The following is a 19,723-nucleotide window of genomic DNA, read 5'->3' on the forward strand; positions in this document are numbered from 1 at the left end:
TTCACAATTAATTAATATTTAAATCGAACTTATTAATTTAACTTATGTAACTAATACAGAATAAGCTTTAGAATTCAGGTAGAAGATTTCAATATATTATGTATGTAAGTCAAAATGTGAATCATTACATTTAAATTTTAATATATATTATTCGTTTATTTTCTTATAGATGTTCTAAATCGCATATTGTCGATTGTTGTCGATTAATCGTTTATCTAAAAAGCTCCCAACTAAACACGTTTGCGAAAAAAAAGTTAAATTCAACTTAAATTCTTAGTAGTAATACAAGTCTTGAATGATTAAGTTGAATTTTAATGACTTAAGAATTTTTGATTAAAATTAAAAATTTATGATGTATAGACCTTATACTCGTAACATAGAAAAAAAGTATGTGAAAGTGATCACATTACAAACGGAAATTTAACGAAATAATTTTTGTTTCGACTCCAACTTTTTGGTATGTTTTCTATATTTGTATTGTATATAAGAATCTAGATAATAATAAAATGGAATACAATTGTGTATATATAACGTTCATGCTAAAATTAGTGAAATAAAATCAATATTTCAAAGTTTTAAAATTTACGTAACTTTACAAGAATAGAAGTGTTTGAAACATTAACAATTAAAAGTAGCAGACATTTGCCATTATGAATTAATTATAACACTTTTAGTTAGGAATTAATTGTATTTTCAAATCCCTGTCCCTAAAAGTTTTCATACAACCATTAACCTTTGCAACAAAACTATTTTGTCCCGACAATATTTTTTAAATAACCCAAAAAAAATAATAATATAGAATTGTTTTAAAATGAATATAGTTTGGTACCACGTAATTAACTTCAACGTAATAAACAAAATTAATATTATATAGTAACACTCATATCTGAATAAACCAAGTCTCTTTATTGAACAAAGCATTATTTTCAATTCTAGAAATTATAGCATATAAATTTTTTATAAAAATTAATTATCTATAAAAACTTGATGGAGAATACAAGTTTAAGCTGTAAGTTGTTTTAGAAAACCACTAAATGTTTTACACCAAAAAAAAATTAAACTTAATTTTTTAAAACAGATGGTCCGTACCTTTGAAATTTTTTATTTAATTATAATATTTAAAATGTTTTTTTTTTTATTAAATTTCGAATGTCAAAAAAACTTCTTGAGAGTTCTTGGTGGTTTTAATTATTCGAACTCAATAATACAACTTTTCTAACACCTCTGCTATTTCAAAAATTTTTTTTGCAATCTTCTTCTTATAGTGCGCGAATTCACATTCAAGTTTTAGCGTTAGAGAGTTCAACGGTAACAGGACATTCAACGGTAAGTGAACGATTTTGTGTCCATTTCCAATCATACCCTTTGAAACAATTTTTTTGAATATTCGTTAAAATTTACTTTCATTTCGGAGCGCTAAACCACTTAGACTCAGCTTGTCCATTCCAAAATGATGCATTGCAATTAACTACTTACATCAAAAATTTTAAAAACAAACTCAAAAAACATTTTTTATATTGAAAAATTCTTTTTCATTTGATATTTTTAAATATTAAAAATTTTTTATTTATTTAACTTCATTTTACTGACCACATAAAATATTGAATTTTGATTATATTTAAATTTTACTTATATTCACCATATAGAGTGCGAATATTGCTCTTGCTTTTTGGAAACAAGCAAGAGCAAAGTGATGATTAAATGTAATAAAACAAGAAAGATACAATGGTGACTTCACTTTATGGCCATCACTGTATATGACAAAATAACTGTTATACAAAAAAATTTAAGTTACGTTTTACTCATATATCGAAAAAGACTATTCCATTCACAAATAAGCTCATAAATAAGCTCAGTACACATAACATGTAAATGGAACGCAAATATTATATCTCTTTTAAGTTTTTGTTTGTATTATCTACAGGTGTAGGTACATACATATGTACATATATTTTTGTGTATTATGTAAAGTAATGCTATACTTAAAAATATTTAAGTTAAAAAAAGCAACTAAAACAAACATCACAGTATTTCCAATGCGGTTGGATATCAAATTACCAATTCGTTTTGATTGCACTTCAAAATCTATATAATAAGTATTAAATTATTAATATATTTATTAATGTACGTGACATTATACATACATATGTATTTCTATAACAGTATACTCTCGAATCTATGAAACTCGAATTTAATTCAATGGCTTTCTGGTGATACAGATTTCGGTATTTACAAACAATGTAACACGACCACGCATATTATACAAAGATTTTATCAAAAATATAACTAGATATTATAATTTATGAAAGTTAATATTATAAAAACAACAATTTTTCGATATAGTATTGACAAAAAAAAAATTTTCTATTAAAATATTTTCTATTAATTTTAATTGTAATTGTTGCATAAATCGCAAGAACATTGTTTTACATACAATTTGTCAATGAATGATCTGGACAATTATGTTAGTATTTTGTTTTACTTTGAACGCATATTTTGTTTATACATATTATATTATGTAGATACATATGTTTACATATATATATATATATATATATATATATATATATATATATATATATATATATAAGTACACAATTAAAATTCGAAAACAACTGTGCTTGCGGTAGCCGTATCGAAATGTATAAATTTTTGTTCAGAAGTTGGATCTAGAATTAGAACATTTTTATATTTAATAATTCCGTTTGTAACTAGTACGAGTACCTTAATTTCAAAAAGTTCATATTTAACCAACAGTTAAAATTTGGGGACTTTGGCAACATTAGAATTCTATTTTTTAGACAAGAGGTTTTCTTACAATAATTGCTAATTTGTATACTTGTGCTTATTTACATATGTACATATTATATACTTACATATTTGCTATTGCAGATTCAAAAAATTGAAACTTTAAAACTTTTGTAAACTTTGAAAAACAAATAAGTTATCTACACCTACACAGTTTCCTAATAACAAAAAAAAAATGAAAATATAATAATAACAATAAAATTATCTTTAGATAAACTCGTATTTCTTTACTTATATACATATACACATACGATTCTAATACGTACGAATGATCTTCATTTATAATCAACACCTGATAAAAAGTCGGAAAGCTGTTCAATGACCTTTTTAAGAAATGAAATTCAATTTGAAAAATTAAAGCAATTTAGTTTTTTAATACCATTCAAGAGCTTTTATCCAACAATAAAATTAAAGTAAGAACATCATTATCATACCAGTTAGGCAAACATATGCATATGTACATTGATCTGAATATGTTCCTGAAAATATATTATAAACTTATTTTCCAGCAGATTTTATTAAGATTTTGACATTGAAAAATTCAAAACATACAATACTCGTCTACAGTTATACATATATATGTATGTATGTGAATAAAAACACTTTATTTTAATTTTTAGAATATTAATGCTATTTAGCATATCATTTTATATTATTCATAAATCATCCATTAATAATTTATTTTAAAAAAAGTTGCACCTAATAAAAATACTTACGGTTATGTTATTAAGCATTAACCTTTTATAGTTCGCTATACCTAATATGTGTACATAACCATGTATGTACATAACTTTCTGATAAGCACGTTGTTGAGTGAATCATTATTTTATGTCCACAATTCAGTTTCCAATTCTACCCACATATGTATGAATGTTCTCATATTTTTTTGTAGACTATCAAAGTAATTTTGCGCAAAACCCATAATAAAAGAGAAATTAGTTTAAGAGTAAAATAACTTTTTAAGAGAAAATGTCTTGCTATTGTATGTTTGCATTTATATGTATATATATATATACGTATAAACTAGTCATTGCCATTACAAAAATTTTGTATTGTACTTTAGGTTTCTACCAGTATAAAATTTAAAACAATTATAATACAAGTATATAATACAGTCATAACCAAAAGTTTAACACCTTTTTTTTATAAGTAGGTAAAATCTTGTATTATTGAAATTTTAAACAATTTTAGATACAAAAACCTTCTTCTAAATTGATTATAAGTAATGTAAGTTCAAATTAAATTTTAATTCAAAATTTTATGACTTTGTGAATTGTTACAATATTATGATCGCATTGCTGTGTTAAAGAAAACAAATTAACCACGTACCGCACTAATGTTTGCTATGTGTAAATAATACACTGAAAACCACACCATTGCTTTTGCACGTTTCAAAAATTGAGACGCAGAACTGATATTTAAAATGAGAAAAATTAACTTCTCAAAATCCCAAATTAAAAATTTGATTAATTGCTACCGCATATAAATTTATATGTAATACATATTTAATTAACAAAAAAGAAAATTTAAGAAAAAAACCCAGTTCGACTTCATAGTATCTTTAAGAATTAACTAAATATTTTTTACGACTGTTTACGAATTTTATTAATTTTTTATTAAACAAAGGAAATATGCGAGTTAATTTCATTTTTTAGAAAATATCCAAGCAATAATTTCAAATTCATAAATTTGTGCAAAGTTTTACAATCGAATGTATAGTTATGAGCCCAAGGCTCTTAACTATGCACTCAATTTAAATTACCCCTTAACAAACCCTTAGCTAGTGTATTTTTATGTGATACAAATATTTTCACAATTTTTTACCGAGTCAAAAATTAAACTCTTTAAATATGACACTTCTTTTTAAATATGTAATTGGAGTCCTTACATTGTCATATGTGAAATCTTTCGAAATGAAATTTTAATTTTGCGTAAAACTAATGACAAAAATTTAAAACTAATGATTGATTTATCTAAAATATGAAATTAAAATTTGCTATGCCTATTTAGAATATTATGTACACGAACTACATTCTTGCATATTTGTATATACTCAATTCTTATGAGTTATTTTATTTCTTTAATTTAACTTTTACTTAAAAATTTAATTCGTCAATAATTTAAAATTATTCTAGAATGATTTTCTATTAGGAAAAATATAAAAGAAACAATTTTCCAAAACTTGTTAACCCGCTTAAATTTCGCAAAAAGTTATAAATATTTGAAAACAAATATATATTTTAAAAATATATTTATTCTTTGACGTTACGCTTCTCTATGTATGTATGTCATGCATTTAGAATACAAAAACAAAAATCATTCTTCAAGTAATAAAAAACTATTTTCTGTACAATTTAGTTCTGATTTTTTTTTATTTTTTAATAGTTAATTTAAATATTTAAAAAACGTACAATAAAAAACAATATTATTATTATTATGATTGTACTTCTGACATAACATTGCTATTTTATGTAAAAAAGTTTTTGTTCTATAAAAATTTCTATAATATTTTTAATTTTTTAATTTATATAATAAATCAATTATTGATTTTAATATAATATTTAAATTTATTGTAAATATCATTATTGTTTTATTATTATTGAAGCGCAAACACTTTATTATATTTAATTTTAGTCTTTCGTAAAAATGAAAAAACTATTTATGTATAAAAAAAACAATCTTAAATACTAAATGCTAAGTCTTATTATCTACCAACCAATTACGTTTACTAATAGTGGAAACAATGTAGAAAACGCGATTCCACTAAATATTCCCGTTATGAGCATTGCGGCAGCAAACATTCCGGCAGTAGAAGCATATTTTGGTGTAACTGTTTGAGGGGCATACATCATACCCAATGAGCTAAAATATTTCGATTTTGTAATTATTCTCGATACACAAGTTAAATTTGTTTTAGTTCAATTTAATAAGAATTGTGTAGTTTACCTTAAATAACCAGATGAAAATGACATAATTATAGCAATAACCCAATATGCCCAATTACTCGTAATAAGAACTGGTAAAGCACGTTCTGTATTAAGAGGATGATAGTTGCATAATAAAAATAGTGGCATAAAAACCACTCTCAAAACGACGGGCCATACCAAATATTTCGGTTTTGGCTATAATAATGTCTTAATTAAATTTTATATATTTTAAATGAACTTTATTAAATTACCCAATTAACCCAAGATGTTGCCAAACTTCCAAGCATAGCAAAGAGATTAAAAGTTAAAAAGCAAGTTATAGATACAAAATATTTTTCAGGAACTGGAAACCATGTAGAATCATCGAGATTGAGTTTAATGTCTATAAAATATTGAAAATAAATTAAATAACAGCTTAACATTGGATTTTTCAAATTTGGTTATTGCTCTTTTCCAAAAAAGTTTGTTTTAAGCAATATAAATTACCAGAATGAACAGCCGGAAACACTGATAAAGTCACAAAAAATACGAAGAACACATTAAAAAGTTGAGGAAAACTTTTTCTGAAAACTTGCCCATATGGTACATCATTGCTAGCAGATTTGGTTTCTTTTTCAGCCTCTTTTTCATTTAACATTTCATGATATTTAAAGAACCTCTAAAAATTTTATTAGTAATTTGTATAAGGAAAAAATTTAATGAAATTTCTAAATTACATAGTAATTACATATAGTATAAAATATTTTACTTACATTTAATGGTAAGGCAAAATAAGTATCAAAACAGACTAAAAGTACAAACATTGCCGTAATGAAGTAGTAAATAGCAGCAGTTCGATCTGATGAAGCGAATTCAGTACTAATTATGCTTATGATTGTAGTAAATAAACCACTAACATTTGATCCCAATACAACAGCTCCCGTATATTTAAAAGGTAAAGTTGCAGCCATCCCATACACAGTATTTTGATAAATACCATTAGCCACTAAAATAAAAAACATTTTTACTTAATACATGATTTATTATTCATCTTGCTAACGTTGAAGCAAAATATTTTATAGCCTTCATGATTTTAAATATGGAAAATATGCTATGAAAAATATAAACTACCTTTTTTTCAAAAAATGATAAAATTTCAATTTAAAAAAAAAAGTCACGCTTTCTCTTTAAAGCGCTTAATCAACCTCCAAAAAAAATGCAACTCATAACTTCAAAAATAAACATATTTCAAATTGTTATAAAAAAATGTACAATAATATTAATCGAAAATTTGCATTAAAACTGCTAAATTCATAACATGAGCTGGTATTTAATTCAAAAAAAACCTTTATGTAAAGTTTAATTTTTGACTTACTATTTAAAATAACAACACTTATCATAGTAACCCAGAAAAATTGAGCTGGCCAATTAGACGAATCTGACATTGCTAAAACAACAGTTATAATAAATATAACAATTTCGATAAAAATACTCCAAACAATTCTTGTCGTCAAATTTCCACTAAAAATTCATATAAGTTAATAATAGAATTCCTATAAAATGTACATGTATGTATGAAATACTCACCCGATTTTTACAAAAATATTTAACCAATTAAATAATAAATTTGGAATTTGCGCAGCAAACCCAACGTAATTCATAAAATATTTTGCATATTCTAAGTTATCTCCGGACATCCCAGTATATTCTGGTCCCAATTTAAAATCCACAAAATACTACAATTATTCAAAAAACAAAAATATTCTTTAAAAAATATTTTCTTGATTAAAATAACAATTTTTTTTAAAAAATAACAAATTTTGTTAACAAAGTTTTTTTAGCAAATTTATTTACACTTTTTGCTGTTATAAACATATTCCAAGGCATAAGAGTTCCAAGACCATGTAAAACAAACGTTAAAAATACTAATTTCCATCTATCAACTGGCGGGCTCATTTCCATTCTCACTCGCTCCATTGTCATACCTACAATAAAAATTTTTATTTATAATAAAAATTTCAAACTTTTAATTATGCTTGTTGAAAATGCTTATTCAGTAAAAAAAATATTAAAAATACTTTCAAATAAAATACTGAGTGAACCATTAAAAAAAAAATCTAATATTTAATAATATTTTAACAGTGATTTTTTTTTTAATTTTTCATGCATTATAATTTTTGTTGAAAATTATATTTAAAAACTCACTTTTAAAATTTAATTCGTCATTTGGCAAATTATTTGCTTCCCAAGCTGGTGTCAACCGAACAGGTTCTGCTAAAAATGGAGATCTCTCGCTTGATCCATCTATTTATTAAAAGAAAATTAGATTACATATTAGCTATAATGTATGTTTATAGGTATAGACATATGCAAAAAATAATCTACGTTTACCAAACCAGAATGCGTGTATATCATTATTCATTACATATGTATTATACATGCCTCTTATATTAGTAGTACATGTCTCCTATATTATTTTCTATACAAAACTTACTTTGAAACTGATTTTTTGCGAGCAAATCCGTTTCTTCCTTGTTAACCATTTCTGCAATTCAAAGTATGTATATCTAAAAACGAAAACAAAAAAAGAAAAACAAAAATAAAACCAGAACTTCAAAATAAAATTTAAAATATAAAAAAGATCTTTCTTTTGCATTGTTGTAATAAATCTGACGGATTGAAAAATATTTCTTATATGTGTATGAACAGTGGTGTGATTTGAGTCGGTTCAAATCCTATCGTCTTAAATGGATTTATTATATATTTTTTTTAAAATAAAAACTTCTAAAAATTAGACAGAGCATAGAATAATATTATACAAGTTCTTAAAAATTTAACTCTTATATTGTTCAAACAATTGCAAATATGTAATTTTAATCATAATAAAAATCAAATGATATTTGCTAAATTAAAATTACATACAAAAAATTAAAATTATCAGTTATTTTTAATTGCGCAGAAATATTTCTAAGTAGTCTGGACATTATTTCAATGTTTTATTCAGCTAGCAATAAAATGGGATTTCTACACTACACTTCTAAATCTAATTGAAATTTTTTAAGAAATTGTTTAACTTTACTCCGACTCTGTCTTAATAATTTGTTTACGTTAGTTATATTTCATATACGAGTATACATACACATATTTATGTTCCCATGTATTTATTATAAAATAAAGGAATAAAGCGAAATTCTTCCAATATTTTGTCTGGCTTTAAAGGTCACTTTAGGCCGTAATGTCTTTTGACAATAAAAATTATCTAAAAAATACATATCTGCATAATATATATGTATGGGGTACATAACTACATATTTTTTGTCTGCTTTAATAAATTCAGATTAATTGGATATAAAAATGTTTAAAATCGGCAAAAAAAAATATCAAGTGTGAAAAATTTTTTGATTCTGCTTATAAAAATTATTAAAAAGTAGTTCAAGGGCTTTATTGAACTTGTATATTTCAAATATGCTTTTAAATATTCTTATTCACTCCTATTTAAAAAAAAAACGTTCTAGGATAACTGCGAATTTTAGCCTTTTAAGAAGAGAATTAAAATTAGAACTCAATAGATCTCAAGAGAACAGTTTTGCATATAACAAATTTTTTGCTCTAAATATTAAGTATTTAAAACTTAACTATCAAAATTAAACATTGGGAAAATGAAAATTACGAAATTTGCATACAGCGTCTGTTAAGCGAATCTTCTAAAAGATATTTAAAAAATCGAATGAATTAAGCAAAAGAAAATTTATTTTCAAAACTTCATACACATCCAGATTCATTTTTAAATAAACTTTTTTAACAAACTTTCACCTCTGCATTGTATGTACATATATAATTGTAAAATTATTTGTGTAAATTAATTCGCAGGGCCTGTAAAATCCAAAACGGTTATAAAGGCCAATAAAAACATTTCAATAAATAAATATTACATTTCTTTATTTTCATTTGTTTCTTTTTTTCATACTTTTATCCAATCTGATAATTTTACAAATAAAATAATAATAAATTAAGTACTTAGATATTACATTTCTGCTTATAATCAATATTTTAAAATTTTTTCATTTCAACATCTTTTTTTAAATACAATTTGCGAAAAATTTTAATTTGGAATATGTATGTATTACGAACGAAATCAAATATAAATATGAATGTACCTTAAAAAACCTCTTTTGCGAATTAAAAAATTACTAAAACATTTATTCACATTTTTAAGCAAACATAAAATGCATACAATCTCCTAAAATTGTTGACTACAAAATATCAAATTTAAAAAGATTTGCTATTTTCTTTTAGAAACTATTTAATTGAATTTGTATTAAATCTCTGATTGTTAAACCATGCGCTGTTCTCAATGCCATAGATTGTGGTTCATTTATATTTACGAAGTACTCAATTAATGATTTATCACCTTTTAAAATAGCAACAGCTAAAGCCGGTATATTTGACGATAAATTAAAATCTTCATACGTTCGATAATAAAATAAAAGTTTTACTAAATTTAAATTGCCTGAATATGATGCTAATGTAAGTGCATTTTGTCCGAAATAATTTATAGCATATATATTTGCTTTATACTTTAATAACAATTGAACAATTGCCATATTCCCGAAATAACATGCTGTTAATAATGGTGTATTGCCATATTCATCAATTAATTCAATGAAATTTGAATGATTTCGTTTACTTAGAATTATTTTTAAATTTTTGATATCTTTCTTTTTTATTAAATTAAAAATATTCATATTTTTTAAAGATGCGAATATTTTCTGTACACTGAATTACAATCATTAATATTTTAAATAGACTGTAAATGATTTTTGGATGAAGAGAGACGTACTTCTGTTCTTTTTTTTTTCAAATTAACTTTTAATAAACCTCTCTAGCTAATTTTAACTAAAGAATTAACGGTTTTTGATGTCATACATATAAGTGTATATATATATTGTATAAAAAATTTACAGAAAGACAAAATCCGTGACATTATATTTAATGCACTGGGTTTATAAGTATGGAAACTAATCGATGATGAAAATCGATTGTAAGAAAAACGAACAAGAACACGCAATAAACAAATTGAATTACAAATTAATATATATGTAAGTATTTATATATAAAATTTAATAGGCACTTATTATTTGAATCTGAAAGAAACAAATAATTTCGTAGAAAATAAAAATAATTATTCCAAAAGAATGAAAAAATTACTATCGAAAACTCCAAAACCCCAAAATTTTAAATATTCTGCAAGCAAGTTTTTATAATCGTAATATTATGATGTTGGGTATAATTCAGTCGGTTAAGAGCGGCTGGAACGTTTTCACTCATTTTTCATTTGCATTACTAATTCAAACTAATACCCACTCACGTATACATTTATGTACATACATTGTATTCAAGTAAATAATAAATAGAAATTATTTACTTGTATAAAATTTATTTTTAGATTTTTTTTCATTTTGATTGTAATTATATCATAATCTATTACTAAAATGGTTTCGATATTTATAGAACATTGCATATACAATAGTTATCATGAATTATTACAAATTTCGCTTCTCACAATCATCATGTAAAATTGTTTTTCCCATCATGTTAGATTGTTTTCAACATTCACACATTCCTGATTTATTTCCTAAACAAGGGAGAAAAATATGGAACCTACAACTTTGTTTCTTTATTTTGTATTAAAATTGGTTTCAATTTATTTTCATGATTTCGACTATACTCCCTGCATTTTACAATTCTTTTAATATGTAAATTCAAAAGAATTAGAAATTAAATATTCAATATAATTTTTAATAAACGAACTAAAAGCCTTTACTTCTTCTCATTATCAGTTCTTTTGACAAAAATTTCATTCACCTAGTTATTTACCAGGTACAAAAATTGCATAGAGCTTCTCCTAATTTTTATCACAAAACTTTTGATTTTATTATAAAACGATATTACCTATATTTAATTCGTTTTTTTTTTCAAATTTTTACAATAATTCACAGACAACTATTACTGAGCTCTTTCCAAAATAATATTCAATTACTTTTTACTTGTGTGTAACAATAAGAAGATACAAAATAAAAACCTATTGACACGAATAAGAATGAGAAGCACTGTAAATTTAATTAATTTAATATGTACAAACGATTTAATATGTGTAATGAGTTGGAATTATACCACTTACACATATGCATATTGTATCATATTATGTTTATATTATTATATTACTATATTATATATTTATACAGATAGTTTTGTTAAAATTTGTGAAGGATGTTATTATCACTTATCCATAGATGTCTTGTGTATACAAGTATAATGTCATATTATGTAGATGTACTTTTTGCATTTTGAAAAAAAGATAAGAAATATACTTATTTTAAAAATTAAGAAAATACAAAATTTTATAAAAAGTTTTTGTATTGCTAGGTATATAAATATATTATATATATTTGCAAGTATAGGTAATTTCGAAATAAAAGTTCTTTTTGTAACAAAGTAATAAAAAAAATAAATAACTCTAATCAAAAAATGTTATGACCTACAAACATCATAAATTTCTATTTCGTTTGATCTTGGTAAGAAATGTAGAAGTGTCTATTTAAGTACTGTGAATTGCGGGCACTTAAGTATTCATATGATTGATTACACATACTCATATTCGTAATATAATATTAATATAAGAATGTTGCATAAATATTTCATTAAATATAAGATAATATAAGATAACACCAAAAGTTTTTTAAATTGTTATTAATATTCATTTTATTTGTCCCGCAGTTTTGCTATAAATATTGATTATTTATTAAAAATCTATCTAGTAATATATCTAACTTGAATACGGAATAATTAAACAGAATTATCTTTATTACATCTTTACATTTCTTGTATACATATATGTATTTTTGTGATATATGCATATTATATATATATATATATAATTTGACTACAAATACCATTTTACAAACATTGCATTTTATTTTAGTACCTAGTAATTGCTAAGTATGTATAATAACTATAAATAAATAGGAAAAACTTTTGACCTTAGTGTTGTTCAAAATTTGCCGTGTTTTCATTATTAAGATAAGATTACTATGCGAGTCCGAAAAAATGAATTTTTTAAATTTCAATAGGATTTTCAATTGGTAACACAACTCATTTAAATAATTCATTGTTTTAAAGCTTAAACATTTTATAAAATTTATAGGTACATAGTCTATCTATAAATCTCACGTGTATACATGGAAAATTTTGTATAAATTTTCCCACTTTTATACTAAAGTTTAGAAAAAAATCTTGTAGCATGTCAAAATTAATTACCGATTATCTATTGTATTTTATTACATTTTTTCTGTTTTTTTCTGTTTTTTTATTTTTGGCACATTTTTAGTGATCTAATATATATGTACATAGTTATGTGTAGCACAAAAACATTTTAAAATAAACTAAGATATTTGTAAAAATATAAAAACCATGTGGCTTTTAATTTACTTGAATTTTCTAAAAGCACATTTAATACTTGTGTTATGGTTCACTTAATTTGAGTGTTAATCACTTTTCCTTTTAAAAAAAATTTATAACTTAAAATTGTAGATTCTAATTACATGTTTTATATATATAAATGCATATATATACACATAAATACCTATAAATATTCCAGGATACGCGTCTTTAATTAAATTATTTCAGCAATATTCTTTTATAATTTTGATGAAAATTGTATTTCACTTACCAAATGAAAAAAACTAATTAATTTTCTATTTAATAATATACAAATTTAGTTTTATTGTTATATTTTGTACTTCTAAAAAATTAACTATACATACATATATGAAAAATATAAAATATGATAAGTATTTTATTTGTTTAGTACTAAGATTGATTATTGATTGATATTGACACAAGCTTTTGATAATGACATTAAGTGTCAAAATGTTTTTGACATTAAAAGTCATGAAACATATAACCGAATGTGTATTTGGTGGCCGTTTGTATAGGCAAGTTTGTATAAATACTGTTTACACAATATACGACAAAATTTTAGATACTACATATTTGCAAATACGACAAAATCTAAAATTAAATCTACGCTTAAATCGGATGACAGTTTACATTTACCTGATGATGTAAATAATCATCAGATGTACATTTTTAAACAGTTTACCATCAGACTTTGTCTGACGGTACAAACAAAGATGCATTTTCCTCTGAATGTCCGGACGTTTGGACAATAATTTTAGCCAATCAAAATGCTTCATTTTACTAACCCATGTGCAAAAATGAAATGAATTCACAGTTCGTTCATCTACTTTTTTGGGTTAAAAAATATTAACTTTTGACTAAAGGCTGAAGCAAAACACATACTTTATTAGGATATTTTATTTATGTATTTAAGAATTGAAATATCAGTCCTTCGGTACATAAGATGAAAACGAATATTTTTTCTTGTATGTAATTGTATGAGTAAAAACTATTTTATTCGGACTTTCGGACTGTGGGAGGAAACGCATGTTAGTATAAATTACATACTGTATTCTCATTAGTACCACTGTCAGATTTTTTAAAAGTAAAATGGCCACAAGTCGTTATATTTTTCTTAACAAAACTATTAGATTTTTTATGTAGAGTCTAAGTTCTGTATCAAATAATTTCAGTCTTTTTAACTTAAATAACTTTATCGTGATTTAATAATTGGCATAAATGCTTTAAATTTATACGTCATATACCTTAGTTTCAACTTACATCCAGGATTCGTTCCTAAAATGAAGGACTTGAAATGGAACGACTTAACGAATAAAAACTTTGCTAACAGAAAAATTTACGAATTAAACTGTCTCTTTCAGTCCAACTTTTATGTGTATCGTATTACATCAATCAACTTTAAAGTATGAATTAGCTCAAAATTCAAATCTAAAAAATATAAACTAGAAACAATGATGCATATGCTTTTCTTGATTATGTCAGAAAGCTTTATTGAAATTTTGACGTTTACCACCTATTTATGATGTTTTTAAGAGTTTTTTAAACTTTTGCGTCTGATTTATTGCGAAAAAATTTACTGGCTTTTTGCGAAAAATGCCTCATTAACCTCTTTTACAAGTTTTTTTAAGTTTTATACCAGACAGACTTAACGTTTCGCTTTTAAAAAAACTCTTATTCTGGTACATATTTAACATTAAAACCTTAAACTTTATTTTTACGGGTACATAATGGACAATTGACGCACCAAATGTATTGTCCGCAACTTCTCTTCTTAATTTTAAAAAGGCAGAGATTGCGTTAGATACACTACTTAGTGGCATTTAAATTTAAAGTTTAATTAGAAAAGTGGTATTTTTTGACTATTTGTTTTCTTTTTTCCTTTAGAGCTTAATCATCTAAATAAATTTGTCATACACCATTTTGACGTCACACGGAACGTTTGATAGATAAAGTTATAATTTATTTTTTTATAACTATTTTATACAGATACCTGTAAAATGCAACTGCCGTACCGTAGTGCTCAAATGAAAAATTCCAAAATGGTGGAATTGTGGATATAAAAAATAAATAAAACATAATTAACGTTTTTTGCAAATTTTTTAGTTTCTATCTGAACTAGGCTTATTAAATGAAAAATGCAGTTGCGAACAAAAAAGCAGGAAGTAGGAGCCGAATTTATATTTTTTAGCATATCTAGGGAATTATTTGACGGAATTTTAATACTTGAGTTGCGTTTGCTACTGGAAGTAATTGAAGAACTTGAACCCCATCCAACTAAGTACGAAATTCACATTTTTATACGCATACTAACTAAAAATTTCACTAGGGCCCTTAAAATTTGAAAGAATTATTTAAAGGGCATTGTCGTAATCAAAAACTTTCGCTGAGCTAAATAATACGGGTACCTTGCGGTAGTTTTGTACTGATCGTATCGTGGACTTTATTTTGCCTTTCGTAGTGCGTACTTTATATCATATTAATTGGATAAAATTTCCTAATTTAATTAAAAATCAAACTACAGAAATGATAATGAAATAGTTTATCTATTTATTTATATGAAACTTAGACTTTAAAAACTTATATAAGTTAATACATAAAATGTCATGTCCAATATTCAAGAAATTATAAAACAAATTCGACTAAATTTATATCGTTTAACAAAATTATGTTATCTATTACTAAATTTTAATATAAAACAAAGCTTTTAAAACTTAATGAATAAAACAAATAAAAAATTAACATTTAACAATTTTGATCAATAGCAAAAATTTTAGTTTTACATCGTCACGAGATGAGCAGATTCTTTTAGACTAGAACACATCAAATCTTTAGAATATTGGCTAGAAAGGTGTACCCAAAGCATATGGCTGTATAGTACTTATTTATTCACTTTTAGTTTTACAAAAACCTAATGTACTTGATTATTTGAATGTATTATACAATTTATAATTTATGATATATGTAATCTATATGTCTGTATAATAATAACAATTTGAAAATATCAAAAACAAAAACTCAAGCTTTATATAATACATTCCGCATAACAGTACTGTTGATTTGAATATTGATATTTATAGCAACTCATACCCTTTTACATGAAATATGACGTGTATTCATGTGGCATGACTCCACGTCGTGGATAAAAGGTATGATTTGTACCATAATTCAATAAGTTTGTAATACTACTCGTATATATGTCAGCAAATCTAAATAAACGTCTTGAAAAATACGACGGATTGTGATATGTTCTAAATACACTTCCAAACTGCTCATTGAAAACTTTTTTATTGGTAACCCTAAAAAAGTATAAATACAAAATTTAAGAAATTTTTTAATTACTTGTTAAATTTTCAATACCTTAATATATCACATTCTTTTTTCCATTTTTTTAGTGCAGCCACTGAAGCTTCTGATTCAATATCCTGATAATCTTCAATAAGCAATGTTAGCATCTGTAGCCAATTAACATTTGATTTAAAATTTTCATCGTTTAAGGTTTTTATTTCATGAGTTAATTCATGAATGATTGCTCCAGTACGCCAACCGTGTTGTAGTGTTACATCGGCCAGATCAGAATAAGGATGATCACCAAAATATAAAACTGAATGGCCCCTCCAACCAGTTAAATCTTGAAGCTGCTTAACAGTTCCTTCGTAATAAATTTTTCCTTTTTCCAGTTTCGTCACACGATCCCACAGATAACTGTTTGTTTCCTCGTTGAATTCACGTAAAGGCGTAGTAACGTTTGTAAAAAAACGTGGTTTTCTTGCTTGCACAATTACAACATCAAAAAAGTTTCTCCAATTTTCTCCGACCAAGAAAGTCATACCTTTATCTCTACAAAGGTAAGTTAATTTTTAAAGTATTTGTACAAAATACGGGGTTTTCGGTAATTATTCTAAACTGAAAATAAAACGCTTACGGCTCACAAGTTTTTTCAATTCTTTTGTGAAATACTATGCAATAATCATATTCTATTTCAATTAAAAGAAAAATACCGAAAACCCTAAAAGTAAAAGTTAAATTACACAAAAAAATATGGACTATTTGTTACTAAAAACAACTTTCTTCCAGTTTCTTGCAGCCTTTGAAAAAATTTTCGTAAATCTGGATTATACTGAATATACTTATCTGGGTCACTGTAAACTGTTTGATGCATAATTGGATGACTACTTTGTACTGAATGTTTGACATCATTGAACAAAACTAGAATAGAGAATATACTAAATGTATGTACACACATGTGACTAATTTGTAGATTCTTACTTGCCGGATGGTAATCAATTCCATTTTTAACGAAGTATTCCGTTATGTTACATAACAAACCCATTTCAGGCACAGAAAACAGGTCAGCCAATTGAATCATATTGGCCGTTTTGGCTTTAGGATCCTGCAAAAATAGACGTTTTTATAAGTATAATTATTACATTTTTTTTTACATTGGACTTTAAATCTCCTTCCACATATGATACAGGAAGCATACGATTTTTATATAAGGATAAAATTTCCTCTGGAGGAACTGGAGTTAAGCCCCGATAAACAGATTCCAATTGAATTTGTAAAAATGAATCCAGTTTTAGCAGCAACCCTTTTTCTATATCGTAATGTAAACCTCGAACCGCAAAACCAGGAATATACTCCAGTTTTTTTATTGCTTCCGGATACTATTAAGAAAAAATACTTTGATTTGGAATTCAGTAAAATATTTATATATATATATATATTTATATGATTAATTGACAATACGTAACAATACAGTATATGCATCTAAAGAAAATTAGATAACAATATGTAACAATACTGTTACATATATATGCAACAGTATATATGTAACAGTATATCTAATAATATGTAACAATACTGTATGCATACAGTATGTGCATCTAAAGAAAGTTATATAAACATATATTAAAAAATTTCATTTTATTTAAAAGATACCTTAAAATAATCTACAATTTTATCTCTTCCTAAATTGTAAAGGAGTTTGTCCAAACTCGGCTTATAAAATGCCAAAGTGTAATCATAGTCAAAGCCAAAAACAGTAACCTCTAAAAGCAAGAAGTAAAAAAAATCCTAGTTAATAGCATCACTATACTAATTTATGTTATTAATTAATATTCTTGTTAATTCATAATATAAATTAGAAATTAATGTTCTCTATATGTAAATATATTTTGTTTCAAAAGTTAAATATAAGGAAAAAATTGAAGGAAATTTCGAAAAAGTGTGATCTTAAATGTCACCTTTGCAACGATGGCCCATATTTACCTTTTAATGCGAGCTCATTACATGCAAATACTCCCACTTCGTTAACATCCTTTGGCAATTTTTTAGCTAAACAGTAAAAGAAAAATGATTTTAAATTTTTATACTTTATTACAAATAATATAAATATATATAAATATATTAAGTATTATAAAAATATTTTCAGTAGGTACAATCATCTGAAATGGTATTTATATGCCTTTCAAATATTTGGTAATTAAAATTATTAATATACATAGTGCTAATTAGTTTATATAAAAAATCAAACATTTTAAAAACAAAGTGTTTTATTTACTGGTTCTGTAAATTATTATCCGTACATACATTATATTTGAAGTTTACTAAAATTATCACCCTTGAATTACTTGTACTAAATCCAAATATGTACATATTACAATTGTATATCACGAGTCACGACCAAAAAAAATAATTAAAAAAAATCTTTGTAGGTACTTAAATGATTATAGTTGCCAAATTTTATTTTTCTAATAGAAAATTTAATAGTTTATGATTTTATTCGCCATTCACAAATCGAATATTTGGCTTTAGTAGAATTCGTCCTTTATATTTCCTTCATTGAAATTAACGGATTTTTGCACCACTATGTATACATTTTTTAATAAAATTTATCTTACATTTATTTCAAGGCAAAATTACATAATATTTCAAGAAAAATCGTTTGTAAATGCATACTTACTTTTAAATTTTTCTTTAGTCTGTAAATAAATGTTTTCAAAATCCTTATCTGTATATTCTTGTAAATTATGTGCAAATTTTTTATCAAAATAATTTTGTAGTGCACCGTTTCCAAATATTTGCGTGTAATTAATATTTTTGTGTAATTTTGAAATATTTTTACTTATTGTCAGCATTTCACTTAATAATCACAATTTTATTATCTTATAACAGAAACTTATATAAAAATTCTTTATTTATAATAAATGTCTTAATGTCTATGTATATTTCATAAATATGCTCCTCAATTAATTTGTAAAATAATGAAAATTGAAAAGCTAATAAATGTCAATATATTAATTTTTACCATATCTTTTCCTATTGTGAATGAAAATCAAATGATACTCTACACAATTTAAGGTGCATATCCGTATTTCAAACTGATGAAATGCTTCAAATTCGAGGACAATTTGTAATATTTCATTTATTATTAGGATTCTTTAAACTCACTCCTTTGACCTAGCTGTCCTTCTTGCGTCCTCTTCTATTGCCGTAAAGTAACATACTTGTTGTAAATTTGGCTTAATCTA

General features: G+C 24.5%; 2 protein-coding genes and 1 long non-coding RNA gene across 7 annotated transcripts; 1 reads left to right on the forward strand and 2 right to left on the reverse strand.

Moving 5' to 3' along the window:
- The first annotated feature begins 291 nt into the window (after nt 1-291).
- LOC129610276 (uncharacterized) lies at nt 292-17,807 on the forward strand. Of its 2 annotated transcripts, none has more exons than XR_008697082.1 (6): nt 292-457; nt 16,586-16,814; nt 16,871-17,038; nt 17,268-17,469; nt 17,529-17,607; nt 17,668-17,807. It is a non-coding gene; the product is annotated as an uncharacterized LOC129610276 (long non-coding RNA). The 2 variants fall into 2 exon arrangements; XR_008697083.1 differs by having other exon boundaries at nt 16,591-16,814.
- On the reverse strand, nt 5,232-13,578 carry LOC129610257 (equilibrative nucleoside transporter 1). 3 transcript variants are annotated; one of them, XM_055522782.1, is made up of 11 exons: nt 13,032-13,095; nt 8,209-8,281; nt 7,920-8,018; nt 7,569-7,699; nt 7,302-7,450; nt 7,090-7,235; nt 6,488-6,720; nt 6,222-6,393; nt 5,987-6,117; nt 5,755-5,930; nt 5,232-5,670 (listed from the first exon to the last, which is right to left on the reverse strand). In XM_055522782.1, exons 2-11 carry the CDS (start codon nt 8,255-8,257, stop codon nt 5,517-5,519), a joined length of 1,440 nt encoding a protein of 479 aa, XP_055378757.1. In that variant the 5' UTR covers nt 8,258-8,281; nt 13,032-13,095; the 3' UTR covers nt 5,232-5,516. The 3 variants fall into 3 exon arrangements, with proteins under 3 accessions (XP_055378757.1, XP_055378765.1, XP_055378748.1); XM_055522790.1 differs by lacking the exon at nt 13,032-13,095 and adding an exon at nt 10,126-10,177; XM_055522773.1 differs by lacking the exon at nt 13,032-13,095 and adding an exon at nt 13,444-13,578 and having other exon boundaries at nt 5,234-5,670.
- LOC129610245 (5'-nucleotidase domain-containing protein 3) lies at nt 15,731-19,419 on the reverse strand. Of its 2 annotated transcripts, XM_055522761.1 has the most exons (8): nt 19,156-19,416; nt 18,462-18,527; nt 18,132-18,241; nt 17,633-17,857; nt 17,460-17,583; nt 17,222-17,399; nt 16,551-17,030; nt 15,731-16,489 (listed from the first exon to the last, which is right to left on the reverse strand). In XM_055522761.1, the coding sequence occupies exons 1-8, from the start codon at nt 19,328-19,330 to the stop codon at nt 16,285-16,287; spliced, it is 1,563 nt and encodes a 520-aa protein (XP_055378736.1). In that variant the 5' UTR covers nt 19,331-19,416; the 3' UTR covers nt 15,731-16,284. The 2 variants fall into 2 exon arrangements, with proteins under 2 accessions (XP_055378736.1, XP_055378726.1); XM_055522751.1 differs by having other exon boundaries at nt 17,222-17,583; nt 19,156-19,419.
- Nucleotides 19,420-19,723: the final 304 nt, after the last annotated feature.

Source organism: Condylostylus longicornis, unplaced genomic scaffold (genome assembly GCF_029603195.1).
Source record: "Condylostylus longicornis isolate FDR11 unplaced genomic scaffold, ASM2960319v2 ptg000004l, whole genome shotgun sequence".
Lineage (NCBI taxonomy): Eukaryota > Metazoa > Arthropoda > Insecta > Diptera > Dolichopodidae > Condylostylus > Condylostylus longicornis.

What these genes read in the sequence shown, in the direction of transcription:
- LOC129610257 (XM_055522782.1), bottom strand. Translation starts at nt 8,257, where the DNA reads ATGGTTAACAAGGAAGAAACGGATTTGCTCGCAAAAAATCAGTTTCAA. An exon ending in AATATTTTTGTAAAAATCGG is followed by an intron (nt 7,236 to 7,301) that starts GTGAGTATTTCA and finishes ATGAATTTTTAG; the next exon opens with TGGAAATTTGACGACAAGAA. An exon ending in GTTTCCGGCTGTTCATTCTG is followed by an intron (nt 6,118 to 6,221) that starts GTAATTTATATT and finishes AATATTTTATAG; the next exon opens with ACATTAAACTCAATCTCGAT.
- LOC129610245 (XM_055522751.1), bottom strand. Translation starts at nt 19,330, where the DNA reads ATGCTGACAATAAGTAAAAATATTTCAAAATTACACAAAAATATTAAT. An exon ending in AATAGTCCATATTTTTTTGT is followed by an intron (nt 17,031 to 17,221) that starts GTAATTTAACTT and finishes TTACCTTTGTAG; the next exon opens with AGATAAAGGTATGACTTTCT. An exon ending in AAAGAATGTGATATATTAAG is followed by an intron (nt 16,490 to 16,550) that starts GTATTGAAAATT and finishes ATACTTTTTTAG; the next exon opens with GGTTACCAATAAAAAAGTTT.